Source organism: Aspergillus neoniger, assembly GCF_003184625.1.
Source record: "Aspergillus neoniger CBS 115656 unplaced genomic scaffold BO87scaffold_42, whole genome shotgun sequence".
In the NCBI taxonomy this organism is placed as follows: Eukaryota; Fungi; Ascomycota; class Eurotiomycetes; order Eurotiales; family Aspergillaceae; genus Aspergillus; species Aspergillus neoniger.
This window is the reverse complement of record NW_020291170.1, coordinates 106,191-133,282: the sequence shown is the minus strand read 5'-3', so window position 1 is coordinate 133,282 and position 27,092 is coordinate 106,191. Positions and strand designations below refer to the sequence as shown.

The window sequence follows — 27,092 nt, the reverse complement described above, 5'->3', positions numbered from 1 at the left end:
TTATAATCTGGTCCGAAGTTGAAAGGCAAGTTGCCAGAAAGTCAGGGCCAGCTCCATGCCGGTTTCCATGGGATGACTGAAGTCTGGTTGCACTGGGCCCGATACGACGTCATCTACGGCTAGCATTCTAGCCACCTGATGTTCAACAAATCCTTCTGGGAAAAATGTATTGCTCCACAAGATAAGACGCTCGATACTATAGAACGTCGATTCTGGGATCATTAAGACTTGGGATTGGTTCTACATTACTGGTGGTAAAAGTAGTAGTGATTCACAGCGAGGCCAAGCAATATCACATGACAACCATGTTTGGTCAATGTATCACGTGATTTAAAAGCCATTTTGTATAGTTTGCATCACCTGCAAAGAATGCAAGTAGAAAAACCAGAAAGGGAAACCGTTCCCCATCTACTCCGTATTCGGCCGAGAATCTGCGTCCAGTGGATGTTCAGGCCACAATTTGTACTAACAAGACTCCAAGTCTGTATCTAATGTTCCTTTGTGTCAAGGAAATATGTTATAAGGTTATATTATTCATAAGGAAATCAAAGGTCTACCCTGCGATTGAGTGACAGCAACTCCACAAATCAACTCGTCACCACGCGATCTTCGCAACAGGTCCCCGCGGAAACACGCGGACCAACACCTTCCGCAACTCATCCATGACCAGGACGCCAATCGCCAGACCCAATGGAATGAACCAATATTCCAACGGAATGGATGCAGTATTGAAAAGTGACTGCAGACCAGGCTCCTCCGTAACGAAAATAGCAATCACCAAGGACACGAGCATAGCCAGAGGCAGCCATGGATTCCGGCGTTTAGCGCGTATAGGATCGGCTTGCAGGATGGACATGCGCTTGCTCCGGACGGAGAGGATATTGCCCCATTGCAGGATGACCAGCGTGACGAAATATACGCTCTGTCCGACATTGTTGAAGTGCGTCAGCTCGGCCTCTGTGTAGCCGTAGAAGCCGTCAGAGTATTTCTCGAATGCGAATACCAGGGCGTGAAAAGGGATGCCGGCTTTCTTGTACATGTACAGGAAGAACATGCTATGGGCACAAAAGGCTTCCATAACTCCCACGAATAGGTAGGATTGTCCGTAGATACGGAGGTTAATGAGGTGGTCGGTTTTGTGGTTGCGAGGTGGGAGGCTAAGCAGGTCGAACTCTTCCTTCTCCATGATGAGCGACAGCGACAAGAACAGATCTGTGAACACACAGATGATAATCATTAGGAAGGAGCTCAGCGGCAACGGTACGCCGAAGAAGACATTCATGATCACTGGCCAGATTTCAGACCAACTGCCTGCCGGAAGCAGATAAGCGATGACCTTCTGGAGGTTCTGGAAGACTAGGCGACCCAGCCGTATCGCCTCCACAATGGAATCGAACTTGTCCAACAAGACCAGGTCCGCCGCTTCGATGGCAACATCGCTTCCTGAAACAACGGCAATTCCAATATCTGCTGCGCGCAAGGCGGGGGCATCGTTGACACCGTCGCCCGTCACGGCCACCACGTTGTCTCGAGACTTGAGCTCCTCAACGATACGCAGCTTTTGCTCCGGAGTGGTCCGGGCGAAGACAATATCCTCATACTGGCAAATTGCATTCCACTGGTCTTCGTTAAAAGTCGAAATCTGCGACCCTTCTACCATGAGACTGCGTCTCGACCTTCCCTCATGCTTCTCAGCTGGCGCTGCGACTGCGGGTGACGCCAGGTCCGCGACGGTATCCGGCTCAGCAGTTCCGGTAAAAATACCGATGTCTCGGGCAATTGCCGCAGCAGTCAGACCAAAGTCACCGGTCACCATGAAGAAACGAATGCCAGCGCCTCGACAGGCCGCCACCGTTTCAGGAATTTCTGGACGGGGAGGGTCGATAATACCAAAGATGCCGATAATTGTCAAGTCTTGCACGCCATTGGCTAGCAGCTCATCATTGAACTGGTTCGTACCCACCGCCGCAGTCGACGCATATTCTCGTTGGCAAAGAACAATGACTCGCTGGGCACGGCGGGAGAGCTTTTGTTGGAATGCAGTAAACATATCCTTCGCAGCAGCATCCAGAGGTTTGGCCACACCGTCCTTGGACCAGTATGAAGTACACTTGGGCAGAAGTACATCCGGGGCACCTTTGACATAGATGAGGCTGTGGGTCGAGGAGGACGGATTTTGGTGCACAGTAAGCATCCACTTGTTTTTCGAGTTAAAGGGGATTTGATGGGTGCGTTGGTAATTATGAAGGTCAGTCTGTCCATCTGCTCTGAGCATCTCGGCCAAACGCAAAACAGCCGCGTCGGTCGCATTGCCATTTACGACGCGTTCAGGAATTGGCAAGGCCAATGTTTCTTGGTCAAAGAAGGCATCGTTGCAGAGCTTGGAGCCTCGCAAGAGGGGCTCAAGAGGTTCTGGAAGGGGAATCGACTTCTGCTGTGCGGTCACCAGATCCTCAACAAAGAATTCTTGGTCAACGAGGCCCACCGACTGCACAAACATCTTGTTCTGGGTCAGTGTCCCCGTTTTGTCTGAGCAGATCACGTTGACGCAGCCAAGGGTTTCCACTGTCGCCAGTCCCTTGGGCAGGATGTTGTTCGCCTTCATCCTCTTTGCGACGATCATCAAGGTGAGGGCAACGCCGACCGGCATACCCTCGGGAATGAAGGCGACCACGCAGCCCATAACATCGTTCAACATCTCAACAACGCTCATGAATTGTGGGTGGTCAACTCGCAGCCAGCCCACCCAGCTGAATAGGATGACGGCCGCTAGGATGACAGTGAGCACTACAATGATCCGTACGAAGCGTGTGATCTCCTTCTGGATGAGCGTTGGCTTCTCCTTCACGTCTGCCGTGATGGACGCCAAGCGACCCATGACGGAGCGACTCCCAGTCAGGACAACAACGCCAACAGCATTGCCATTAGTGACCCCGGTGCCCATGAAGGCGATATTGCGGGTCTCAAGGAAGTTTTGGTCGGTAGCGTCGGTGGCACCCTCGACTTCATCGGACTCTCCCGTCAGAATGGACCGATCGAATCGAACATCCCCCGAGCTTTTGATGATGCGCATGTCAGCCGGCACCTTGTTGCCAATGGAGATTTGAACGACGTCTCCCGCAACAAGGTCAGTAGCTGGCAGCTTAATCAAGTTACCTTCGCGGAGAACAAGAGCCTCCGCTGGCAGGAGGCCCAGGATCGATTTCATCACGCGCGATGTCGACCAATCCTGGAAGGCGGAAAACGATGCTTGCAGGATAATGACGATGATGACCAGGATGGCCATGGCCAGGTTTGTGACTGAGGGAGGATTGCTGAGCGGTTTCCAGCATATGAAGAAGATGATCACGCCGATCCAGAGGACCGAGCAGAAGCCACCAAAGACATAGCCAAGGATCTTCTTCACATAATTCTCCCCATGGTGTGCGATGATGTTCTTCCCGTCGCGTTGAAGACGAGTAGCTGCCGCGTCAGTACTCAAACCACGGCCTGCGTCAACATTGAACTGCTGGCACAACCGGTCGATAGCAAGTACATGGAAGTCCAGACTTTCGAAATAGTCCTAATCTGGTTTTTTCTCTTCCTTTCCCCGCTCTTTCAGCACATGTTCTGGGGCTGCCTGGGATTCGGAGATTTGAAACGAAAGGGTACGGAACTCGATTGGGATTCCAGCTGCCGTTGGGGACTGGGGAATACTGCGAGTGCTGCGAATGGTATCTCGACTGCGGGAACGTTTGTCGCCAGGGGAGTATATAGACCGAGTGCCGTCATGTACATTGGGACCGTCGAAGGTGATTCGCTGGGATCTGGCAGTGCTTCGCACCTGGTCATTGGGGGTCTCTTTATCGGCTTCCAGGTCCAGGGTGGATGAAGAATCGTCTGGCTGGTCCGCACACACAGCAGCGGTGGGAGTAGTCATGATGATGCAGAACAAAAATGAGACAGATCACTCTCGGATGACACTCTCGATAATGTGCAGTGATGCACTGGGTATAGTTCGATTGTACGATGCGAATGACAGATATGGATTGGCTGGGGATGAAGGGGTTGTTGCTGAAAATTCAACACTATCCTCCTGGGAAGCCCCTCCATCTATTTATCTGCTTCCAGGCCGTCATAGTGAACTCGAACCAGTCCCGAAAAGTCATGGTAGGGTGGGATGGCAGTCCCTATATCGTGGAGGGAAGCGAGAAAAAATGTGTCACGGCGTCTGGGGATGGACAGGCAGACGGTTTCAGCTGCCATGAAGGGCAAAGAGGATTGTGTGGACCCCCAAAGCCATACGAGAGATTAACAGTGTCCTGCTGCTAGTGTAGGGAAGCGGCTGTCAGGAACTGGCTCTGGGAAATCCCTCACTGGCCCTGTGGATCATGGTTGCCTTACCATGGATTGCTCCGGTCAAGCAAAGCTGGCAGAAACACTACTGTAGCAGGTACTCTCTGCCAACATGGGGCTGGCGGCAATCCAGTAAAACTGTGATTAATTTCCCTTACAAGACGACTCACCGAAGTGGGTGCTATCCATCCACAAGTCTTCTTCGCACGAGCCGAATTCAACGACAAAACCTGGTACTCAGAGCCGTCTGTGCGATTTGCACATAATCTCACACGTGGAGAACAGGTGAGACGGTAGCAGATAGCATTGCTGGGTCATTGCTTTGTATCAACGCTGGGATGAGATCCCTATTGCCGATAGACTCTGTTTCATTTGTCGCCGATTGGCCTGTTCCCGGAAATAAGCATCTCCACGTGGGGGCTGGCCTGGCAAATTGTAGAACAAGACATCCACCCTTCCAATCACGGTCCCTGTGCCAGAATGATGTCCGATATAGTCTTTGTTTTCCGTACATCAACATCCAGTAGCGATTCTATCCGCAATTCCTGTTTGGCTTCTTCCCGTGCAACTGGGCAATCGTAGAAAGTGTCATTGGAAGCAACCCGTGTTGCCTTCGCACAAATGTCAGATTTGCCAATACTCTGGTCCATCCTCACTTCGCTTGGTGCTGACACCATCACTGCGGGATTTTTGTGGCCCAAAGAAGTGCAGGTCCGTTTATCTCTGGTCTGTAACCTCGTGGGAGAGGGCAAGCCGTGTTCGCGACCGACCGACGGGTGGGAACCAAATGAATCGCTCTGAATAATCCCGCATACTTGGGACCACGCGGGAGTGCCCACCAAGCCGGCACAACCTCAAGCTCGACGCGAGTCGACTCGCCTCTGTTCCGTGGCAACAGCAAATTTTGGCTGTTTCTTTGTGTGTGTGTGACAAGCGGACTTTCTTTCTCCGGACTGTGACAAGTCTACAGCCCACTACCGGAGGTTGTTCTCAATGAAATTTCCCTCAGGGGCTTTCTAAGTGCGTGACTTTGTAGGGCTCGAAAATTTTCTAGTTGCTTGCTCTTGGCTTGTCTCTTACTCCACTGGGATTCATAATATGATCGAATCTTTTGTCTGTAGCACTGTCTCTTTGAGTGAGGGTAGCGGTAGTATGATGTCAATGGTTCTAGCTTTGTTGCGCTCTTCGTCAGTCCAGTCTGGACTGTGATAGCCCGTCCAAGATAATGATACGCCGAGGTATCTATATTCCAAGAATGCAAGTGTCTGTGGACTGTTCACCGCGCTGTTCCTCGTCCCCTCCTGAAGCTATGCATCCCAAATTCTAATCCAATTTCTTAAGGGGTTTTGTCCTTCACAAAGGTAATCTTTCTGGCCAACCAACACCCGAACGTAACACCGACCACCTCGCCCTGTACGTCCCGTTGAAATACAACTGTCCAGTTCCCCGGTGCTGGCGCATCTAGGCCTCGTGCGCATACGAGAAACCAGATGTCGTCTCCCAGGTATCGCATGAGCTCAGCCGGCCCGTGGCCGAGGAATCCCTTGAACGATCCGTACAGCATACCACCGGCTCCGCTGCAAAAAAATATGGAGTCCATTTCCGCACAGTGGTATCGGCCGACATAGTCGCCCTTGGGCGCCTGTTGACCAGCAATAATCCGTTTAGCCTGGATGTGACGGTTGTCGTAATTACGGTGGAGTATGAGGATATCGGAACAAAGCGTGGCAGTTGCCAGGTCCGACCGTGCCTCAAATTCCTCAGTGAGCTTCAGTGTCTCATCATCACCTGTATACGTAACGATGACTTCTCCTGGTCCCCCTAGGCGAACTTCAACCACCAGTTGTGTCTCCGGGTCAAAGTAAACTCCCGCCCAGTTTGGGGCCGGCATGGAAAGCAGCCCATGCTGTGCAGGGAGACCAAGAGCTTGCTGAAGAATATGTCCAGCTACCTCTGCGGCATCTATTTCGTGATTCAGCATAGCCACAACGGCAACTCGTTCTGTTGGTACTTGGGTCCGGTGCAGGCGATATCCACGAATGGCCCCGCCATGGCCGATTGTCGTAGTCTGCCCAAACTTTATATGTTCCAAGCCATATCCATACCCAGCTGGTGTACCGTCATCGAATAACGGCTCTTTCGCGATCTCTCGATACACACTCTCCCGATCGGCCCATGCCTTGTCCAGATAGCATTCGTACGCGATCATATCCTCCAGGCTGGCCACAACGCCGGCGTCACCGGACCATTGAGTTCGGTTGGTGGCCGGTATGTAGCCAAAAGATTCGTTGCCTTCGTACCCCACACATGGCGGGGGCAACTTAGCGTTGTCTGCGCAGAGGGTTGCGGTTTTCATCCCAGCGGGCAAAAAGAGTCGTTCCGAGAGCAGTTCTCCAAGAGACGTTCCACTAACGTGCTCGACAATGCGAGCAAGGATATGAAAGTTGAAGTTACAGTAGGAGAATTGTGTGCCTGGTTGGAAATGGAGGGACTTGGTCCGGTCAAGCGCTTTCCTGGCGTCTTCCGCGAGAGTGAATTGCCCTTCCGGTTGTGTGCCCCAGAACACCGACATGGCCCAATAGTCTCGAATTCCCGATTGGTTGTTGCAGAGGTGGTCGATTCGGAGACCGTTGTTGTCGATGAGCTCGGGGGAGACCAATTGGCGAAAAGCATCCGACAGTTGCTGAGGTATATCGCCTCGCTCCACCATGGCTGGTGTGGGGTTACGCTCCAGATCCTTGAGGATCAAACACAACATCTGCTTCGTAATCGAGCATATTGGCATCAGTGTTGAAGCAGTCATGGGGATCCGTTTCTGCAAATCCGCATATCCCCAGGTATACTTTCCGGCCAGTTCGCCATCCTTGATGATGGCGACTGCTCCACCAGGACCTCGATAACGCGAAGGGATTGTTTCCAGTACAGCTTGCATGTTCGGGAACATCACTTGAAAGCCAGGTTCAGTATGGAAATGATACAGTGCAGGGGGGAGCAGAGCTTACTTGTGCAGATAATGGTCAGTCGTAAATCACACTACTCAATTTGGACCCCGCAGAACAGTAACTATACAGGTGGTTGATGAGATCAAGTGCCTGCTTCTTAAAAGATGGACCAGAAGGGTATCGGGCACCCGTTTGGGAAGCCGCCGGCTCTGGCCGCACCGCGCCCTTACCCAAACCGGCATGGCTATGCGGTTAGTCGTCTACTTGTCGATAAGAGAATCTTAGAGTGCAATTATGGCCAAACTTGGGAGGCAATTGAAATTCGTAAATACTCAATAACAAGCTAGCATGGAAAGGTTATCGTGTATTCTAGAGGGCTGCAGCCGAAGAGCCTTGTCAAAACCATTCACTGTCTGGGGGAACGCACCATTGATCTACGACCGTCTGAAGATAGCTAACATACTCGCCGCCGAAGGATGAAGGATGCGTACTGAAATTAGGAAACAATCTTAATAGCAGCCAGGATGATGAAATAGCGACATCCACCTCACCATCGTACTCGTGGTTCCACTGGGGCTCTGAGACATGAATAAACCACCAACAGCAGAACATCCCACCATGCCTGTGTTGCCAGAAACATCAGTGCCCAGCTGGGCTGCTTCGAGCCGGTGAGCAGATATTTGTACCCCAGCCAAACCCCTATATGAGCCCCCACTAGAACCAACTTCCCCACGGTGGATGCCCCGATGACGACTTTTCGTTGCATTCTTGGCCCGCCGGCTCCATCATATAGGATGAACAGTAAATATCCGACCCAGAAGCCGAGCGAAATGGTGAGGCATAGGGATGCGAAATATGGGAGTAACGAAGGCGGCTCTGCTGGGGACTTGATGAAGTTGTTAAGACATCTTCATATCAATGGGGCGACAGACATACCAGCTCTGGGGGAGGTACATAGCTTCGGTAAGCCCAGACGGTGGAGATGATCGCCGTTGTCATGAATGTGAGCCCACTCAAGGTTTGGATGACGGGAGCCGCTGGAATGATGAGGGAGGTCCGCCGACGCACAGAATGGCGTCTAATATGGGGACTGGCATCATGCTGAGTTGCAGAGGCATAAGATGGTAAGAGGGGCTCAGTTGACATAGCTACTATCCGGGACCGTTAGCCCGTCCGCATATAGTAAACAGAGCGGACGCTTGAGGAGCCGTGGATTCCCAGAAAGAGTGGGGGAGACCAAGTGGAGATGCCCAGCAGCTGGCCATCACATCACATGATGGGCCGGTGTTTGCTGTGTTTGCTGAACACCAGCCATTGTATTTACATCAGGCATTATTTCGAGTAGTACATAACTAGTACTCTGTACACAGTGAGGTATATACCTCCTTACTCCCGGTCGTGGCTGACTTTACTCAACCACCATCCCAGTTCCACTCCTAACCTCCCCTCCTGATCATACATGACAAGATGTCCTGCTCCTTCGATTAACACCACCTCTCTGGCATTCAACTTAGTTCTCAGTCTCTCTGCCGTCTCCACCGGGATCCATTGGTCTTCTGTCCCCCAGATAATTGTGACTGGCATCACCTGGCCCACTTCGGAGTATCTCCCTTCGACCGCCTCTGTACTGCGACTGTTGGCTTGCGCCATTTGCCTAATAAAGCCTTTCCGGCCTTCCTCATTAATGATCCACGGGCGCTTCAACATGTCCATCGTTTCCTTGCTCAACTCTGTATATGCTGCATTCCGGATATATGCCTCGACCATTCCTTCGAACATCGGACCGGTCAAACTGGTAAACGCCTCTTCATTTTCCGCCACTGATTTGAACAAAGGTTGCCCGAATGGCCCCAAAGCAACCACATTGATCAAACACAAACTGGCAAATGCGCAAGAATGAATAAGGTGCGCCCGTAAACTCATCAGTCCCCCATGATCGTGGGCGACGACATGTGCCTTATTATACACTCGAGGCCAATCCTTGGACCAGATTTCGTAAAGAGCAGCAAATACCTCCGACTGCTGTGCGAGATCTGCATCTAGGGCGACTTCTTTGCTAACCAGTGCCTCCTTTCCTGGGAGAGGAATGCCCAGTGGGCTCTCGCCGAATCCCGGGTTGTCAAAGAGATAGACATGGAAATATCTAGCCAGGGAACGTGCAAAGACGTGCCAAACCCGCGAAGACCATGGGGTTCCATGCACGAAGACCAAAGGTGGCCGGGAAGCGTCACCTAATGAGGTCCAGCGTACAGCGTATTTGTGAGTAGTGGTATGGTAGTGAAATGTTTGAGTAAGTGGGATGTCAGCCATAACTGAGCGGTCCATAATGCTACAATATAGACTCCGACGCTGAAGATTGTGGTTGTGATGATATTCTCCAAATCAGCCCCCCGCCCATGGAGATGCTAACCCCGCTTCGACGCAATGCGACCGAGTGAGCTTAGCTCCATTTGTCATCCTTATCTATCCCCCATCCCCACATCTTCTGGGAGTCATCGCATTTCCCAAAATCATCCCTTGCCAATTTAGTTTCCTGGCCTGGGACTTCGTTGTCGCTAATCAAAATGTCAACAGCAATTGAAAGCGACCGCGCTGCCTACCTTCTCGACGCGCAAAACAAAGCGGTGCAACTATTTGAGGAAATCGAACGAGACCTGATTCGACCGGGCGTGAGTGAAAAGACACTCAGCACTGAGATCCACGAGCTGGGAGCTAAACGCCATGGAGTCCGTACTCACTGGCATAAACGGGTGGTCCGCAGTGGACCAAACACCCTGAGTCCCTTTGCCGAGAACCCGCCCGATCGCATCATTCAGCCCGACGATATCCTGGTGGTGGACCTCGGCCCAGTCTTCGAAGAATGGGAAGCGGACTTCGGGCGCACATATGTTCTGGGAGATGACCCGGCGAAGCTGAAACTACGCGATGCGCTGGACCCCATATGGCACACGGTCAAGCGACGGTTTCGAGAGAACCCAGATATGACGGCGGAGGAATTGTACGCCATCGCCTGCCAGGAGGTTCAACAAGCGGGATGGGATTTCGGTGCTCCCATCGCAGGTCACCTGGTGGGTTCTTTTCCGCATGAGAGAATTCCGAATGATAAGATCAGTTTGTATATCGCACAAGGGAATGGGGATAAGATGATGGTTCCCGGTCGCGATGGGCACATGCGACACTGGATCCTGGAGATCCACATTCACGATCGGGCGCGCGGATTCGGGGGGTTCTGCGAGCAGTTATTGACGGTGGATTGATGCGATGTGCTGGATGCGCCTATCAATGCGGAGAAAACGTCAGCAGACAGGTCACGGATGCCTTGGAGGACAAATGGCGTGATTATGGGGCTTTTCACACCATTAAACAAGAATTAGAGGATATAGGAACCAGGGTATAGAAGATTAGAGATATCATGACTTCTGATCGCATTTATATATTCAGTCTTATTTAAATTACATTGTTACTAATGATGGCAATTGTATTCAATCAAATATTCCCCCCCCCCTCATGAACTGAAAAGGGTAGTGATATATCTTTCTTGCGCTGTGCATCATGATCGATCGACCAGCAACTCGTCATTCTATGCTATGTATGTAACTATCATTCACACAATTTAATACTATGTCCGCTGACAGACTTCCCAAGATAATATTTCACATGCAACACCAAGGAATGTGGGCGGAATCCACAACCCCAATTTGCCAAGGTGTCTAGACATCCGCCCAGGTGCCAAGGGTGGATAGATTTCCGCCGGGCACCCAATCTCCGCCATCGATGCTCCCAGTCCCCAGTCCTGCCCAGAACCCATATGCACTCGGGTTTGGTAATAGTACCTGGACAGCTGTGAAGATGCCCTCTCTATTTATAATTACCTTTCATGTCTCCTCCTGGGCCATATTGGCATTGGCTAAAATTACCCAAGCAGACTTTCTTGGCCAGATTACTGTGTGTGCACACCTTCCTTTTTCTGGGTTGGTTTGACCAGGTCTTGCTCATCCTTCACACTACCATGATTGCCTGTAAGAAGGAATATCCACCTCGAACGTATTAATTCGATTAGGAGTACAGTCCGTGCGCGAGGCATCGACTACACGTCAAAATTCGTGCTCATTGTCAATTAGCTAAATCTGCCTTTCGCGATTCTGGAGGCTTGGCAAAGTCTATTCTGTTGGGTCACCCAAAGTACAGCAGCCGAGTTCTGCGGAGCGGGATGTTGGCAGTCTCGGCGCCAATGTCTGCCCCTCCTGTTAAACTTTCCGCCAACCCTACGGGGCAATAGATGAAGTCAACTATGGGAGCTGGGGACAGAGATGGGTCTAGGGCACCCAGATCCAGAGACTTACACGAGGTCGTTCCCAAATCTCTTAAATAGCCCCTTCCCCCGTGCGGAAGGGTATCCCGCCGAGCTTTGCTATACACACTTGATCCGTGTAACCTGCTGAGTACTGCATACCTGCCATCTCTAATGCCAGCCGAGAAGCAACATTCAACTTCCGACCGGGGCCCCGAGGTTATTTCGGGTCCATTGAGTGGACCAGCCCACGCTCTGACTTATAAGACTGTCATCAAGGAATTGGGTACAGCACTCGACGATGGCTTGTCTCCCGAAGAGGCGCGGCGTCGTCTGGACCAGTACGGTCCCAATAAGCTGGATGAAGGCGAAAGTGTTTCCATTGCAAAGATCCTCCTTCGCCAGGTGGCGAACGCCATGATGCTAGTTAAGCGGCCCACTCTCCATTTTGTGGCATGAAATACGTCTGAGATTCCGATATCTGATCCAATTCTTTGCTGCAGGTGTTGATTCTGGCCATGGCGGTCAGTTTCGGGATTCAGTCGTGGATTGAGGGTGGAGTGATCTGTGCTGTCATTGTCCTCAATATCGTCGTCGGGTTCTTTCAAGAGTACGCCGCGGAAAAGACTATGGAATCGCTTCACTCACTCTCGTCGCCGACCGGTACAGTCTCACGAGGGGGGCAGACCTTTTCGATTCCATCGCAGGAGATTGTTCCGGGTGACATGGTTGAGTTGAGGACTGGAGATACTGTTCCCGCGGATATACGGTTGGTCTTCTTTCATTATCTGCAATAGCCTGGACTGCAACGATACTAATTCGTCTCTGAACAGCATAGTTGAAGCAGTCAATTTCGAGACCGATGAGGCCCTCCTGACTGGCGAATCACTCCCTGTTCAGAAAGAATGTGATTCCACTTTCAAGGAAGATACAGGCCCGGGCGACCGTCTTAACATCGCGTACAGCTCGAGCACCGTTACCCGCGGCCGTGCTCGTGGTGTAGTCATTGGCACAGGCATGTCCACTGAGATTGGTTCCATCGCCCTCGCCTTGCGCAATAGCAACACCAAGCGTCGTCCCGTCAAGCGTGGCCCTGACGGAGAAACCAAGAAACGCTGGTATCTCGAGGCATGGACTCTCACGGGAACGGATGCCGTCGGTCGCTTCCTTGGCGTCAATACCGGGACGCCCCTGCAAAGGAAGTTGTCGAAGCTAGCTTGTTTGCTGTTTGGCGTCGCGGTGATGTTTGCCATTGTTTGCATGGCTGCAAACTATTTCAGCAGCAACAATGAAGTGATCATGTACGCGGTTGCGACCGGTATCAGTATGATTCCGGCGTGCTTGGTGGTTGTTCTCACCATCACCATGGCAGTCGGCACCAAGCGTATGGTGGAGCGGAATGTCATCGTTCGCAAACTCGACTCGCTGGAGGCCCTCGGTGCTGTTACTGATATCTGCTCGGATAAGACTGGTACGTTGACTCAGGGGAAGATGGTTGTCAAAAAGGCATGGATCCCATCTCGTGGAACATATTCTGTTGGCGCATCCAACGAGCCATTCAACCCTACCATTGGCGATTTGAGCTTTGCGCCCGTATCTCCTTTAAAATTTAGTGAAGAGGATGAAGGTCTTCCGGGAGCGAATATTGAAGATCTAGTCTCAGACAATCGTCAACTCCAGGACTTTCTCAATGTTGCCGCGATGGCTAACCTCTCTCACGTGTTTGAATCTGAAAATGGTGAGTGGAACGCACGAGGCGAGCCCACAGAGATTGCGATTCAGGTATTCGCATCCAGATTCAATTGGAACCGCGACCGTTGGACCAAAGGACAAGGCGCGTTGTGGCATCAGAAGGCCGAATTTCCCTTTGATTCTACAGTAAAGAAAATGTCAGTCATTTTCAGCAAGGTCGGATCAAAGGATGATCAAGACAACGCCACCATGGTCTTCACCAAAGGCGCTGTTGAGAGGGTTGTCGACTCATGCACGTCCGTCATTTGGGATCAAGGTTCCTCCACACCGGTGCCTCTGACTAACGAACATCGCAACTTGATCTTCCAAAATATGGAGGAGCTGGCCAAGCTCGGACTGCGAGTACTAGCACTAGCTCAACGTCCGCACACTGAACAGGCACGAGTACTAGAGGGCTCCGACCTGGAACGTGATACTATTGAGAAGGACTTGTGTTTTCTAGGCCTCATCGGGTTGTACGATCCGCCACGACCCGAGACGGCTGGCTCAATCCAGGCCTGCTATCGCGCCGGTATAGTTGTCCACATGGTCACTGGCGATCATCCAGGTACTGCAAAAGCGATCGCTCAACAAGTGGGGATTCTTCCTTCGGATTTCAGCACCGTAGCTGCCGATGTCGCGGATGCGATGGTTATGACAGCAGGTCAGTTCGACAAGCTTTCAGATAAGCAGATTGATGCGTTGCCGACCCTTCCCTTGGTCATTGCTCGCTGCGCACCTCAGACCAAGGTGCGCATGATCAGCGCCCTCCATCGCCGCAATCGCTTCGCAGCCATGACCGGCGATGGTGTGAATGACTCGCCCTCACTTAAACATGCCGACGTGGGTATCGCCATGGGACAAGCGGGATCGGACGTGGCCAAAGATGCGTCGGACATCATTCTCACAGATGACAACTTTGCCTCTATACTCAACGCCGTTGAAGAAGGTCGTCGTATCTTTGACAATATCCAGAAATTTGTGTTGCACTTGCTGGCTGAAAACATCGCTCAAGCCTGTACCCTTCTCATCGGACTGGCGTTCAAGGATGCTGATAATCAATCTGTCTTCCCCTTGGCTCCTGTTGAAATTCTCTGGATCATTATGATCACTTCAGGTATGCCCGATATGGGCCTGGGAATGGAGGTAGCCGCCCCTGATATTATGGACCGTCCTCCTCAGAGCAAGCAAGGTATCTTCACGTGGGAAGTGATTATCGACATTCTGGTGTATGGTATTTGGACCGCAGCGCTGTGTCTGGCAGCATTCTCTGTCCGCATGTGGGGATTCGGTGACGGCAATCTAGCCCGTGGGTGCAACCAGGAGTGGTCGGACCAGATCCAAGATTGCGAACTGGTTTTCAAAGCCCGTGCTACGACGTTCGTTTGTTTGACGTGGTTCGCGCTCTTCCTGGCGTGGGAGATGATCGATATGCGACGGTCATTCTTCCGCATGCAGCCTGAATCCAAGAGGTACTTCACTCAGTGGATGTATGATGTTTGGCGAAACAAGTTTCTCTTTTGGTCTATCATGGCTGGGTGGATCACCATGTTCCCCATTCTTTATATCCCTCGACTGAACGACGTCGTGTTCAAGCACAAACCTATCACATGGGAGTGGGGTATTGTGGGTGTCGAGGCGGTTCTTTTCTTTATGGGTGTTGAGTCGTGGAAGTGGGCCAAAAGAGTCTTTTTCCGTCGCAGAGACCGTAAGAACTTGACGTTGGGTTCGATGGCGAACACGCCAGAGCAACCCTAACGAGTGCTCTCTCCGGCCAAGTCATTTGTGGCCGGGGAGTAACATCATTTCGCTCCTGGCACGTCCTATGGAGCTTACACGCTGCATAATGCAGAACTGGTATTACTTACAGTGTAGGAACGGGGTAAGTATAGATGGAATAGCGAAAGGGGGGCTCTCTGCACCCAGCAGATGGTATACCCAAAACGCTAGCTAGGACGCATGATGGCATTGGTAGAAAATTGGTTATAGTTGTCTTGGGGTGGGTATTCTAAAGCATCCAGAATGAATTTCGTGTCAATATTAGGATAGTCCTTTACAATAGAAAAGTTGACATTCAACCACACTGATATCTACAGTGGTACAAAGTAAAGCATCCTGCGATAAGCGGGGAAGCCCGTGATAAGAGCGATCGGCCATCCCCGCATTCCATCCCTGCCGTAACCACACCAGCTTCATTATTCCCTTCCCAAATCCCACACTCTTTCTCTCTTACGAGCAAATGATTTAGACGTGAATCTCACGACTACTCACTATGTCTCCACGCCCCGTCATCGCCATCGCCGGCCTAGCCTGCGAAACCTCCATGTTCACCCGCGCCCGCACACTCGCCCCCGCATTCCATCCCCGCCGCGGCCATGAAATCATCGACGAATATCCCTTTCTCCAGTCCGGCACAGAGCTTGGAGATGCAGCGGACTGGCGCGGTGCACTTATTGGACATGCACTACCTGGAGGCATTGTAGTCCGGGAATCATTCGATGAGTTGGCCGACGAGATCGTATCCCGATTAACTGACATTGTCAAGTCAACACCGCTGGACGGACTATGGTTCGATATACATGGCGCTATGTGTGTGGAAGGTCTCGATGACGCAGAGTATGAGCTGCTGCGCAGAATCCGACGGGTCATCGGGCCAGATGTTATCGTTTCAGCGTCAATGGACCTTCATGGCAATGTCTCGCGTGATCTAGCGCATCAGACTGATCTGATTACTTGTTATCGAATGGCGCCGCATGAGGATGAGACGGAGACGAAGGAGCGTGCGTGTCGGAATTTGGTTGATTTACTCGCGCGTCAGGAGGAAGGTCGGATGTACCGACCATTCAAGGCGTGGATACCTCTTCCTATCTTGTTACCTGGCGAACAGACATCCACGAGGGTAGAACCGGCTAAGAGTCTCTATGAGCTGGTGCCCAAGGTTGAATCATTACCTGGTATCATTGATGCAGCAATCTGGGTCGGGTATGCCTGGGCTGACGAACCGCGTAATTGCGCCGTGGTGATGGTGACCGGGACGTGCGAGGAAGCCGTGGCTGCAGGGGCGGAGCGTCTGGCAAGGAAGTTTTGGGAGGGTCATGCAGAATTCCACTTTGTTGGTCCGACAGGATCATACGCAGAGTGCATTGATGCCGCATTGCAATCATCGAAGCGACCGTTCTTCATCTCGGACTCTGGAGACAACCCAACCGCTGGGGGGTCTGGGGACGTCACCTGGGGGCTTACACAGCTGCTTGCACGACCCGAGTTCGAAGACGAGCCAGGTCCAACTGTCATCTACGCCAGTCTGCCAGGACCACAAGCGATGCGGACTATAGTAAATGCGGGGGTCGGAGCAACAGTCACCGTCACGGCAGGAGCTGAGGTGGATTATACCCTTGCAGGCCCTCTCACGATGACTGGACGAGTTCACGCAATTAAGCACGGCGATAAAGACGCAGTAGTCGAGGCAGTTTTACAAGTTGGCTCAGTATTTGCGATCCTGACGCAACTTCGCAAACCATATCACCATGAGCACGACTTTACCGAGTTGAACCTTAAGCCGCGTTCAGCTGATATTGTCATCGTCAAGATAGGCTATCTAGAGCCAGAGTTATTCGACATGGCGGCCGACTGGTTACTAGCGTTGACTCCAGGGGGAGTGGACCAGGATTTGGAGCGTTTGGGACACCATCGCATAAGTCGTCCAATGTGGCCGTTCGACAAGGTGTTTTCGACGCCACCGGATCTCTGTGCAAGGATGATCCCGCCTTCGAACGAGTCACGGGCATGAATAGCCCGCATCCGGCATGAAAGAAAGTATCTTTGCGATCTGCAAGGAATCGGCAATGACGGAGCGAGAATTCCCATCGGATATGCACGTGATGGAAGATGCTAAATAAAGCAATGCGCTGCCAATCAGATACTCCGAGCCGTGCTCCCGTTTGGGATGTGGATCTCGGGATTTCTTGAGTGTCTCAGTGGGATTGGGAAGTGAGCTGTCATGTTTGACTGATATACATTCTCCATTACCGTCCAATTTGTTCTTTTACCTACAATAAGATAAGGGGTAATTAGTTATCTTCCACAAACATTATTGCGGTGGCTATGCAAGATAATATCGTCATCATGCTCAATCGAACAAGTAGGGCATCTCGAATTCATAATATATTTGTACAAGTCACATTACTATAACGCATCGATTAGCTCCCATGATTCTGAGAATCTACAATAAATCCATTTCAATCCTACTACTTAGCTTCTTTGATCCCTATAATACTACCTCTGCCCACAGGTTGACATATTAGTCAAGGTCACCCGCCACCACCCAACCAGCTCATAAACAAACCCCAATGTAGCCAACTAACGAGAAATCCACCACAACACAAGCTTTCTAGCCCCAATAGTACACCCCATCTACCGTACTGCACTCTTCACATTGGACGAGATGAGAACCCCGGTTACCCTCCCCACCCCAATCTAGCGAGTAATGTCACGGCCTGACGAGCGACTAGTGAGACACTATTGAAGTGGGTGCCCCCCTCCTTGATTATTTCTTTTTCCACCTTGTCCCGGTGAGGTGGGCGGTTACTCTCCACTATCATCTGGGAATGTCTTATAACCCACAGAAACAATCTGAATTATACGAACATCCTAAATAAAATCGAAAACAAATCACAAGAATATATATAAATTGACCAACACTAATACATCAATCCCACCTTCCTACAACCTCTCAATCATCTTCAGTATAACACAAGCCCCCAACCAAACCTAGATACTAACAGTTTACAACAAAATCATTCCAGTACCAGACAAAACACCCACAGCAACAAACACCACCAACTGACCCAACCCAAGGGTAGCAGTGTAGCTCATGTAACCCGGCACACCAGCAGAGCTACTCTCCGAACCACTGCTACCGGAGTCGCCAGTGCTCGTACCAGCAGCAGCAGACAACGACACGGTACCTGTACCAGCGGTGCCAACAGCCTTCAACAAGGACGAGCAAGTACCAGTAGGAGAAGTAGTAGAGGTAGTAGTAGCCGAGCCAGCAAAGTCACAGGCAGAAGCACCGTTACCCTTCTCCTTCTGCTCCTCGTAGTAGGCGTTCAAGGCCCAGTTAAGCATCTGCTTGGTCGTACACATGCTGTAGGCGCCGTACTTGCCCGTGGTGGCGTTACCGGTGATGCCCTCGCACACGCCGTAGCCGCAGACGGTGCTGTACAGGTCGGCGTACTTCTTGCTCGACACGCTGTCCTTCACCACGCACGAGAGGGTCTCCTCCATGCAGGAGCAGAGTTCAGAGTTGGGGGCCGGGGGCAATGCGCTGGCGGCTTCCCAGCTTGAGCCGACGGTCGGGCACGACCGGGCGACGGTGTTGGTGGGAGTGTAGCTGGCGCTGTTGGTGCCGGTGGGGCTGACGCTGTTGATTTCCTTCGAGTACGAGGAGAAGCCGGTCAGGGTGCTGACGGAGCCGTCGGAGATGGTGACCAGACCTGGATGGGGTTAGTAAGTGAGTGGATAGGTGGGGAGGTGAAAGGGTTGGGGAGGGGGAGGTGTACCGTAGTCATTGGCATCTTGGAAGTACTCGTAGACAATACCACCGGCGAGCCAGTAGTCCATCTTAGGGCCGTACATGACGGGGACGTTGCTGAAGGAACGGGGCTGGACGGTGATACATCCATACTCGGAAAAGAAGTAAGGGACGGAGTAGTTGCTCAGATCCTCGGTCATAACGTTGTAGCCGGACTCGGTGTAGGTGGAGTCACCGCACCACTCGTAGACATTGTCACCGAAGAAGTCGACGGATTCGTCCGAGTCACCGCAGTTGAAGTAGTCGACGAGGTCGGTACGGATCTCGGAGACATCCGCAGCGGAGTAACCGACACCGATAGTGCGGTAGTTCTTGGACTTGATGTAGGCCTTCATGTCACGCACGGCAGCCTTGACGTAGGCGCTGGCACCGGTGGTGTTGACACTGTCGGAGTTCTCGTTACCCGCGAAGAAGCCCAGAGTGTTGGTGTAGTTGGCCAGCGAGTCGACCACGCTGGCGTAGTAGTTGTACAGGTCAATGGTCCACTCCGGGTCGCTGCTGTCAATGGAGTTGTCGGCGGAGGACAGATCAGCCAGCACGTAGATACCTGCGTCGGCGAACAGGTTCATACAGGTGGTGTGGTCCGCGTCTGGGTCGACGTCGTAGACACGCACCACGTTGGTGTTGAGTTCCTGCAGGTAGGGCAGATCCCGCTTGCAGATGGTCTCATTGGCGAGGGGATCGACGAAATCGACCGTGCCAGCGGAGGTCGTCGTGCCGTCGTCATCATAGGGGGCTGTTGTATTATTAGTTTGAGGCAACAGGGCCAGTGGGCATGCTAGTTTGCTGCTTACGCTGGTAGGCCACACCACGGATGAAGCTGAGGCAGGTTAGCAGATGGTGGTGGAGATGGAAAGAGGATAGTAACATACAATTCAGTGCCGTTGTTCTCGTAGAAGAATTTGGAGCCCTAGGAAGGGTGAGCGGGATGAATAGATGGATTGGTAATGGTGGCTACCTTAATGACAATGGCTGGGGCAGAGGCGACAGCCACGTCGACGAGAGCAGCCGCCGCTACAGCAGAGACGGCGAGCTTCATAGTGAGGGGAACGAAAGAAGACGATGCTATAGAACGAGTGTGGTTGTTGTATTAAGATAGAGCGAATGTGGTGGTTAACGAGAGGAAGAAAACCAAACAAAAAGGCTAAGCAAAAGGATACAAGATGGATGGATGAAAGAAGAAAGAGAAAGAGAATCTGGAGCGAGAGACCAAGTGGGAGGGAGGAAATGGGAGGACTAAGAAGGAAGAGATGGAGACCGGCGAGGCGAACCTTTGCTAGTCTGGACTCTTATTAGTTGTTACTTGTTAGGGCCGCATTTGCCTGCTGCCTACGGAAAAAGCCCATTGGCCCCCCTGAAGGTTGTGTCAGGATGGGCAGAGAGACTGGGCCTGATGGAACGGCGCTACCATTGGGGGAGCCAGCCAGTCTCTCTGATTGAGTAGTAATTTTAGTACTTTGAGACTAGTTAGATACTAGCTGACAGCCCCCAGAAATGACGATGATGATAATGATGATAAAATCTTACGCGGTAATACAAAGAACATCAGCGATATGGAATCCAGCAATTAGGCTCGTGAGCGACATCTTGGCTGATCTCTTGGCTTTGCTTAACAACTCTTGGGAGTTCCCACGCAGCGGGTCTCGGATCCAGCCGGCTTGGTGACTGGCCGATCGCTGCTCGGACATGGATAAGTTCTGTTCCCCTTTTGCCCCAGTCCACGCAAGAGTTTTACTATAATTACGACTACTTCGTACTTAGGCCAGGGAAAATGGGAGGGTCACAGGGTCAACAGGGTCAAAAGTCCCTATCCCCATCGCTGTGAGTCCACCAACCCCTGAATCCAGGGTCAAAGGGTCACCAAGGGTCAAAAGGGTCGTAGGGACAGGCAGAAATCAATCAGAGGGGAATTAATTGGCAATGGTGCGTGCCTCGGAGTTTAGGGCGATTCTCGGACAGCCGACACACACAACCCCAACTGCGCCATGGTTACTCGTCCCGAGGGGGGACAAATTCTGATGATTCCACGTGCCGTCCAGTGGACACATCACCCAGAATAAAAATAATCACAATAATAATGTTACAGTAGGATGAGAGGCAGTGTCAGGAACGGAAAAATGGAATGGAAGCGTCCGCTGAATAATCTCGCATCCTTCGTTTGATTGCTGTTGACGCGTTACGGGCGATGATCCCAGCCAGTGGCCGCTCGGGTGCCACCCGACGGGTGATTTCATCCAACCGGTTGGTTTCAGATGCGCGGCCTTGGGGGCGAGACTGGTACGACTGGAGCAAACTGGACGAGTGATGGCTGGATGGGCAAAGCAAGCATTTTTATGGTCGGTGACACCACTGCCCGCCCACTCCTCACTCTTCTGCTTAGCTGGGTAGCGATCGGCACTGGACGTGCGGCCCCCGGAGATCCGTCGGACTGCCGATACCCGCTCATTCGGGTTAGTGCCGACACAGACAGAAGAGAGAGAGGGAGAGAAAGAGACAGAGACAGAGGGAGACAATGTGAGGGTTAGGAGAGGGATATGTGTAAGAAGCACCTTTCATTGCGTATGGTGGGTAGTTATGTGAATTGGGTCGTTGAGCTCATTTATCTCTCCCACAGCCAATGCCACCTCTCCATGGTCCTCCATCGGCTCGCATCGGTGCAGACATATCTCTCAGTGAAAGCCGACCGTGCAATGGCTGGACAATCGCCTTATCGGCATCTGCATGTCTTACAGAAATTCAATTCCACAAATGACAGATAAGGCTCGTATACTAGTGGGCCAGGGTTCTGGGGATGCCGGCCTTCCAGTGGTTTATTATTGAACCAGCGTGAAGCGATGCCAACCGAACTACCATGCACTTATCGAGTCCAATGAACTCATTCGGATTACATCTAGAAACAGTCGAATGCAATCAGCTTTACACACTATCTCAGAGTTTTCAGATCCTGCCTTATCGCGTCCTACGCTAAAAATGCTTAGCCTGCAGGGTTGAGTGCTTGACCTTGTACAGAGAGACCCTATGCAGAACGAGAGCCACTGCTCTGCAGCTCTTATCGTAAGTCCCATGTGGCAACCACCATGTGCTGCTGCTGCTGCTGCTTCTACCAGTGAGGCTTCTTTCCGGGCTGGCCTCGTATATAGTGCAAGCCACCCCTCCTGCAGCGTCGGGGAAATACCGTCCAGTCAGACCTCACTCATCGATCATGGAGACCAAGTCGGCCAGTGTGTCTCCCGAGCAGGAGATACCGAGCTACAATGAGAAGTCGAGTCAGGAAAGTCCTGCCTTAGAGCCCCAAGTGCTCGAAAAGGGGCAGACGGTGCGCATCGGTGAGGATGATGACTATGATAGCGACCAGGTGGTGAGCACGGCTCAAGATCTTGTCACTCATATCATCAAAGTCGAGGATGACCCATCCCTGAACCCATGGAGCTTTCGCATGGTCTTCTTGGGTAATATTGTCTCCGCTACGACGTGTTTTAATTGCTAAGCTCCTGTAGGTGCCGGGCTGTCCATCTTCGGCGGTGTACTCCAGGAAATCTTCTACTTCAAGCCACAGACAATTTACGTCTCGCAGGTCTTCCTCACAGTCATTGCCTATATCTTGGGAGAGCTCATGGCATATGTGATCCCTCGTCGTGGTGTCATCGGAAAGTTACTTAACCCGGGCCCTTTCAATGCCAAAGAACATGCCGCCATTTCCCTCATGTCCTCTGCCGCTACACAGTCCGCGCTGGCCACCGAGGCCTTGTCAGCCCAGCAACTCTTCTACGGTGGATATCCCAACCACGCTGCTGCCGTCTTCATCGTGCTGTCATCTCAGCTGATTGGTTTCGGTATCGCCGGTCTGCTGCGCGATGTCATCGTGCGGCCAACCAAGATGATCTGGCCCATGACCCTACCCGTCAGCAGTCTGCTTGAGTCATTGCACAAAGACAAGGCGCAGTCTAAGGCACGGTTGAAGATCTTCTACATCTTCTTCTGCATCCTCTTTTTCTGGACCATCATCCCAGAGTACATCTTTCCCCTTCTTGAAGGTTTCTCCATCTTCTGCTTGGCCGATCAGCACAGTCTAGTCTTCACCAACCTGTTTGGTGGTGCTTCCGGAAACGAGGGACTCGGATTTCTCTCCCTTTCCTTCGATTGGAACTACATCGCCTCGTTGGGCTCGCCACTATGGTATCCGCTGTACGCCATGACCAACAATTTCATCGGATACCTGGGCTGCATCATCCTCTTCATGGCCGTCTACTATGGCAATATCTGGCGTTCTCAAGACTTCCCGTTCTTGTCCCAGTTGCTTTACTACGGCGACTCCAACTCCACCTCCTACAATGAGTATAACCAGACCCTGATCCTCAATTCTGAATACATTGTCGACCCTGCGGCCCTCAAAGAGCAGGGTCTGCCCTGGCTGACAGGGACATACGTGGTATACCTCATCACCTCCAACATGGGAGTGACCGCCACACTGACCCACATGCTGCTGTGGGATTTCGACGACATCAAGGTCGGCTGGGCCTGGGCTGCCCCCAGCAAACTCAAGAAGTGGCTGAAGCTGGAGACCTACAAGTTCTGGAAAAATCAGGAAACCCCCGAGGAACGTCTCACACGACGCGTCAACGACGAAACACTCGATCCACACTACCGTCTTATGCTGCGCAACTTCTATCAGGATACTCCGCTGTGGTGGTGGGGTACTGTCCTGATTGCGAGCTTTGCCGTTGGCTTAGGCTGCTTGTATGCGATGAAGTCTACGCTGCCGTGGTGGGGATTCATCGTCGGCAACATCCTCACGCTGGTGTTTATGCTCTTCTTCGGTGCGCAATACGGGTTGACCGGGTTTCAGTTCAACGTTCAGCCTATCTGCCAGATGCTGGCGGGCTATATGTTCCCGGGGAAGCCGTTGGCTAGTAAGTGAACTTTCGCTCTAATGTCTGACCCAGCTAACGTGCAGACCTCTACTTCACCTGCTTCACCTACAACTCGTTGCAGCAGGGACAGGTCTTGGCCAAGGATCTACGACTAGCGCAACAAGTGCATCTATCTCCGAAGTGCACCTTTTTCGTGCAAGTGATGGGCTGCATCATCGGTGCTCTATTCAACTACGTGATGATGCTGATGTATGCTCCCTACCTCCCGGTACCCGACTTACCCTCATTAACAATAAATCAGCATCGTCCGAAACCAATCCGAAGTCCTCATCTCCATCGACGGCACCAACATCTGGAGTGGTGCCAACGTCCAAATAAGTCCCCCAACCACATCCCACCTTTTACTACAAAGCTAACACCCCCAAACCAATTCAACAGTCTCGCCATAGCCTGGAGCATCGCCAACGACATGTTCTCCATCGGCGGCCGCTACGAATGGGTAACCATAGCCTACCTCGTCGGCTTCATCGTGCCGGTACCCTTCTGGCTCGCCAACCGATACTACCCGCATCCGATCTTCTCCTACCTCAACACCTCCATTATCCTCTGGTACATGGGATGGTTGTTCGTGGGTATTAACGCCTCCATCATGTCGTATTTCCTGCTGGGATTTGCGGCCCAGTTCTGGCTCAGACGGTATCATCCTCAGCTGTTCAACAAGTATAATTATATTGTCTCGGCGGCCTTGGATGGTGGCACGCAGATTTGTGTGTTTATTCTTACGTTTGCGGTGTTTGGTGGGAGTGGGGTGGAGCATGCATTTCCGTGAGTTATCACTTTGGTGATTTGAGAGTGTGTGAGAGATGCTAATTGTGGGGTAGGATTTGGGCGGGCAATCCCAACACCAATATTCATAATTTGGATTATTGCAAGGTCAATCCGGCGACTTTGTAGGTGGATGGTAGCTGTGCATGGGCTGGTCATGTCCGGTATGTGCAGGATGGAGGGGCGGAGGGTACGTTCTAGCTCTGAAGTGGAGTACCTTCAATGTAATACGTTATGAACCGATGTACAAGGGATTGAATGGATGATAGCCTACATCAGGCATTATAGTCTCCGATTTTCTGTAAAAAGCACTGCCCGTGATAAATATCCATTGAACTCACAGAGGATAGCAACAGGGATAAACTAATACTCAAGCCAAACAAAACATACTACGAAAGATTTGTATATTTACAGGCCAACCACCAGAAGTAACTTGTAAAGAAATTCGTATCCTAACATATCCTCAATCTAGATCGTATATCCCATCTACTCCTTGGCCCCAGCAAATGGACACCCCGAAGTAGTCTTCTCCTCGCCCTCCACCTTAGTCTGTTCATGGTCTTTGGCAATCTGGCGGAACATCTCCAGAGGGTCAAACCACACATCAATGCGCTGCAGCTTGAGGGCATCATTGACCTTGGCGATCACAATACCCTGAATATCGATAGGTCCGCCGTGCGCAGCGATCTTGACCTTTTCTCCCTTGCTATACCATTATTAGTCCCCACCCACACATAAATCACCGTTCGGGAGGAGGGTATTGAACATACTCATTGAATCCAACATAATCCCTAGCCATAACGCCCCAATGCCTCCACTTAAACACCACAACCGGCGGCCCACTATAGACCTCCAGCACCTCCCAGGCAAACGTCGGCATCATGCGCTTAAACGACTTGTGGCTCGCCTCGAAATCATTATTGGCGGGATCGTAGTACGCACTCGGCGTGAGGAGGGCATTGTACGTGCCGACTTTCAGCATGTGTTCGCCGCTCAGCGGGGGTCCGCCGTTCAATGTGAAGTGGTATGTCTCGTGGTCGATGGTGCGCCAGTCTGCGAGGTTGGTCTTGAAGGACGCTTCGACCTCCCAGTTCTTGACGAGGTTCTCGACGAGGAAGGGGAGGCTGCCGGATTCGTGGGTCATTTTCCTAGCTGTTGTTTGGCAGTGTTAGTAACACTTTGGGGGGTGGCTGGATTGGTAGGGGGTGTTCTACTCTCTTCGTAGTAGGCCCGGGTCTTGCTGTAGTCTGGAGGACCTCCGTGACGCCAGGCGGCGTCTGTATCGTTGAGGACCGCATTGGGGTCCAGAACGTAGTCGGGGAGTCCTGCAGCGTCACCCATTGTGGTCTGTGGTAGATGCTAGTGGAAGTTGGGGAAATGTTGAGTAAAGAACCAACAGGGGTAGACAGCCAGACTATATATCCTCCACCCCAGGCTAAAGTATTGTCAGTCTCCGCCTCTCAGGAGACGTGGCCTATAACAATGGCCTCGGTCTTTCTGAAGCCACTGCGACAATAGGACGCACTAATTTTTGCCTAGCAGTGGGGGTGTCAGCCGGCTTAAAGTCAGATTTAGTGTTGAAGATAGCGCACATGGCCTATCTATCTAGACCGGTCGCAAAAACGGCCAGGTCGCAGCCGTTTGTTATCGCGCTGGTTTAGTCTGCGACCGGTGGTGGTAGTCATTTCAGGTGCAAGTAGCAGAAGATTGATGGGAGGGGTCGGAATGCATTGACCAGACAGAGGGGTCATTGTTGTTCATGGTTACACTGAATTGGGTCCTCGTGGGGATCATTGGATCGATGGATCGTCTTGGCCTCAGCTCGCTGTCTCCATCCGAGGCTGTCAGCCCCAACACCATACCCGCGGTGCGAGGAATCTGTCTAGTCAAAAGGGTAAGTAGGTAAGTTCTTCGATGGTTATCATGTCGATCACCTGCGACTGATGAAGAACTGGCATTGTTTTCTTTCTCTCAGTGACAATGGGCAGAATGTTATTGTATCGCCCAAATCATGCCATTGTCGCGTGTCTCCGACGGGGTTGCCTGCGATGCAGGGGTGAGATCTTAGGTCAACATCCGCGCTCCAATAAAGCAATCGCGCTTACACATCGTTCCGCACTTAACAAGCCATTGTGAGTTCTAAGAGGCACGTTTGGTCGAGGTGGATCAGATGTTTATAATAGACATTTTAGGGCGGCTGGCCGGTTTCCCGCCGGAGTCTGGCGGATAGAGCCACTCTCATCCCTGTGCGCCCTAATTGGCACATCGGCGTTGGGTGGAGATTCGGCCGACGCCCTCGTGGCCGCACAGAACTCATGATTGGTGGTAGGTTCATATCGCAATAGATTGAATTAGATTGCTGGTGGTTCGTTCTCACCACCACTCAAGGGGTTCTCTCATAAGCAGAATGTTACGAGCTCGTTGCGTACCTTTTCTGAGTCTAAAACTAACAGTGATAGCTGATCTGACATCTGGCTAAAACAAAAACCCATTGTGTCTCTAAT

The 27,092-nt window shown here is 51.8% G+C and overlaps 10 protein-coding genes across 10 annotated transcripts; 4 read left to right on the top strand and 6 right to left on the bottom strand.

Moving 5' to 3' along the window:
- Positions 1-595: 595 nt before the first annotated feature.
- BO87DRAFT_430147 (cation-translocating P-type ATPase) lies at positions 596-3,919 on the bottom strand (the record flags this gene model as incomplete). The annotated part of the gene is made up of 2 exons (XM_025627532.1): positions 596-3,562; positions 3,605-3,919. The coding sequence occupies 2 exons, from the start codon at positions 3,917-3,919 to the stop codon at positions 596-598; spliced, it is 3,282 nt and encodes a 1,093-aa protein (XP_025475384.1).
- A 1,481-nt stretch (positions 3,920-5,400) lies between these two features.
- On the bottom strand, positions 5,401-7,444 carry BO87DRAFT_380212 (beta-lactamase/transpeptidase-like protein). Its single transcript, XM_025624250.1, has 2 exons — positions 7,338-7,444; positions 5,401-7,281 (listed from the first exon to the last, which is right to left on the bottom strand). Coding segments are annotated over exons 1-2 (1,611 nt in total). The 5' UTR covers positions 7,339-7,444; the 3' UTR covers positions 5,401-5,671.
- A 130-nt stretch (positions 7,445-7,574) lies between these two features.
- On the bottom strand, positions 7,575-8,487 carry BO87DRAFT_380211 (uncharacterized protein). The gene is made up of 2 exons (XM_025624249.1): positions 8,214-8,487; positions 7,575-8,163 (listed from the first exon to the last, which is right to left on the bottom strand). Exons 1-2 carry the CDS (start codon positions 8,421-8,423, stop codon positions 7,825-7,827), a joined length of 549 nt encoding a protein of 182 aa, XP_025475382.1. The 5' UTR covers positions 8,424-8,487; the 3' UTR covers positions 7,575-7,824.
- Positions 8,488-8,629: 142 nt separating this feature from the next.
- BO87DRAFT_380210 (alpha/beta fold hydrolase) lies at positions 8,630-9,632 on the bottom strand. The gene has a single exon (XM_025624248.1). The coding sequence runs from the start codon at positions 9,600-9,602 to the stop codon at positions 8,664-8,666; it is 939 nt and encodes a 312-aa protein (XP_025475381.1). The 5' UTR covers positions 9,603-9,632; the 3' UTR covers positions 8,630-8,663.
- A 13-nt stretch (positions 9,633-9,645) lies between these two features.
- On the top strand, positions 9,646-10,667 carry BO87DRAFT_380208 (M24 family metallopeptidase). Its single transcript, XM_025624247.1, has one exon. The coding sequence runs from the start codon at positions 9,842-9,844 to the stop codon at positions 10,532-10,534; it is 693 nt and encodes a 230-aa protein (XP_025475380.1). The 5' UTR covers positions 9,646-9,841; the 3' UTR covers positions 10,535-10,667.
- Positions 10,668-11,742: 1,075 nt separating this feature from the next.
- Positions 11,743-15,151, top strand: BO87DRAFT_446870 (cation-translocating P-type ATPase; the record flags this gene model as incomplete). Its single annotated transcript, XM_025628250.1, has 3 exons — positions 11,743-11,994; positions 12,072-12,337; positions 12,402-15,151. The coding sequence occupies 3 exons, from the start codon at positions 11,743-11,745 to the stop codon at positions 15,055-15,057; spliced, it is 3,174 nt and encodes a 1,057-aa protein (XP_025475379.1). The 3' UTR covers positions 15,058-15,151.
- A 371-nt stretch (positions 15,152-15,522) lies between these two features.
- Positions 15,523-17,324, top strand: BO87DRAFT_380206 (M81 family metallopeptidase). Its single transcript, XM_025624246.1, has one exon. It carries the CDS (start codon positions 15,572-15,574, stop codon positions 17,087-17,089), a length of 1,518 nt encoding a protein of 505 aa, XP_025475378.1. The 5' UTR covers positions 15,523-15,571; the 3' UTR covers positions 17,090-17,324.
- Positions 17,325-17,919: 595 nt separating this feature from the next.
- On the bottom strand, positions 17,920-20,122 carry BO87DRAFT_462678 (glycoside hydrolase family 72 protein). Its single transcript, XM_025629187.1, has 5 exons — positions 19,851-20,122; positions 19,765-19,802; positions 19,687-19,712; positions 18,861-19,628; positions 17,920-18,794 (listed from the first exon to the last, which is right to left on the bottom strand). Exons 1-5 carry the CDS (start codon positions 19,929-19,931, stop codon positions 18,085-18,087), a joined length of 1,623 nt encoding a protein of 540 aa, XP_025475377.1. The 5' UTR covers positions 19,932-20,122; the 3' UTR covers positions 17,920-18,084.
- A 1,972-nt stretch (positions 20,123-22,094) lies between these two features.
- Positions 22,095-24,717, top strand: BO87DRAFT_462677 (OPT family oligopeptide transporter; the record flags this gene model as incomplete). Its single annotated transcript, XM_025629186.1, has 6 exons — positions 22,095-22,341; positions 22,390-23,802; positions 23,847-24,012; positions 24,065-24,141; positions 24,213-24,588; positions 24,645-24,717. The coding sequence occupies 6 exons, from the start codon at positions 22,095-22,097 to the stop codon at positions 24,715-24,717; spliced, it is 2,352 nt and encodes a 783-aa protein (XP_025475376.1).
- A 357-nt stretch (positions 24,718-25,074) lies between these two features.
- Positions 25,075-25,929, bottom strand: BO87DRAFT_390617 (uncharacterized protein; the record flags this gene model as incomplete). The annotated part of the gene is made up of 3 exons (XM_025624940.1): positions 25,075-25,294; positions 25,359-25,740; positions 25,803-25,929. The coding sequence occupies 3 exons, from the start codon at positions 25,927-25,929 to the stop codon at positions 25,075-25,077; spliced, it is 729 nt and encodes a 242-aa protein (XP_025475375.1).
- Between the last annotated feature and the right edge of the window lie 1,163 nt (positions 25,930-27,092).

Bases quoted from the DNA above. Each gene is read 5' to 3' on its own strand.
- BO87DRAFT_380206 (XM_025624246.1), top strand. From the start codon at position 15,572: ATGTCTCCACGCCCCGTCATCGCCATCGCCGGCCTAGCCTGCGAAACC.
- BO87DRAFT_462678 (XM_025629187.1), bottom strand. From the start codon at position 19,931: ATGAAGCTCGCCGTCTCTGCTGTAGCGGCGGCTGCTCTCGTCGACGTG. The intron at 19,803-19,850 runs GTAGCCACCATT...CACCCTTCCTAG, and splicing joins CCCCAGCCATTGTCATTAAG to GGCTCCAAATTCTTCTACGA. The intron at 19,713-19,764 runs GTATGTTACTAT...AACCTGCCTCAG, and splicing joins GAGAACAACGGCACTGAATT to CTTCATCCGTGGTGTGGCCT.
- BO87DRAFT_380211 (XM_025624249.1), bottom strand. From the start codon at position 8,423: ATGTCAACTGAGCCCCTCTTACCATCTTATGCCTCTGCAACTCAGCAT. The intron at 8,164-8,213 runs GTATGTCTGTCG...AACTTCATCAAG, and splicing joins ATGTACCTCCCCCAGAGCTG to TCCCCAGCAGAGCCGCCTTC.
- BO87DRAFT_380208 (XM_025624247.1), top strand. From the start codon at position 9,842: ATGTCAACAGCAATTGAAAGCGACCGCGCTGCCTACCTTCTCGACGCG.
- BO87DRAFT_380210 (XM_025624248.1), bottom strand. From the start codon at position 9,602: ATGGACCGCTCAGTTATGGCTGACATCCCACTTACTCAAACATTTCAC.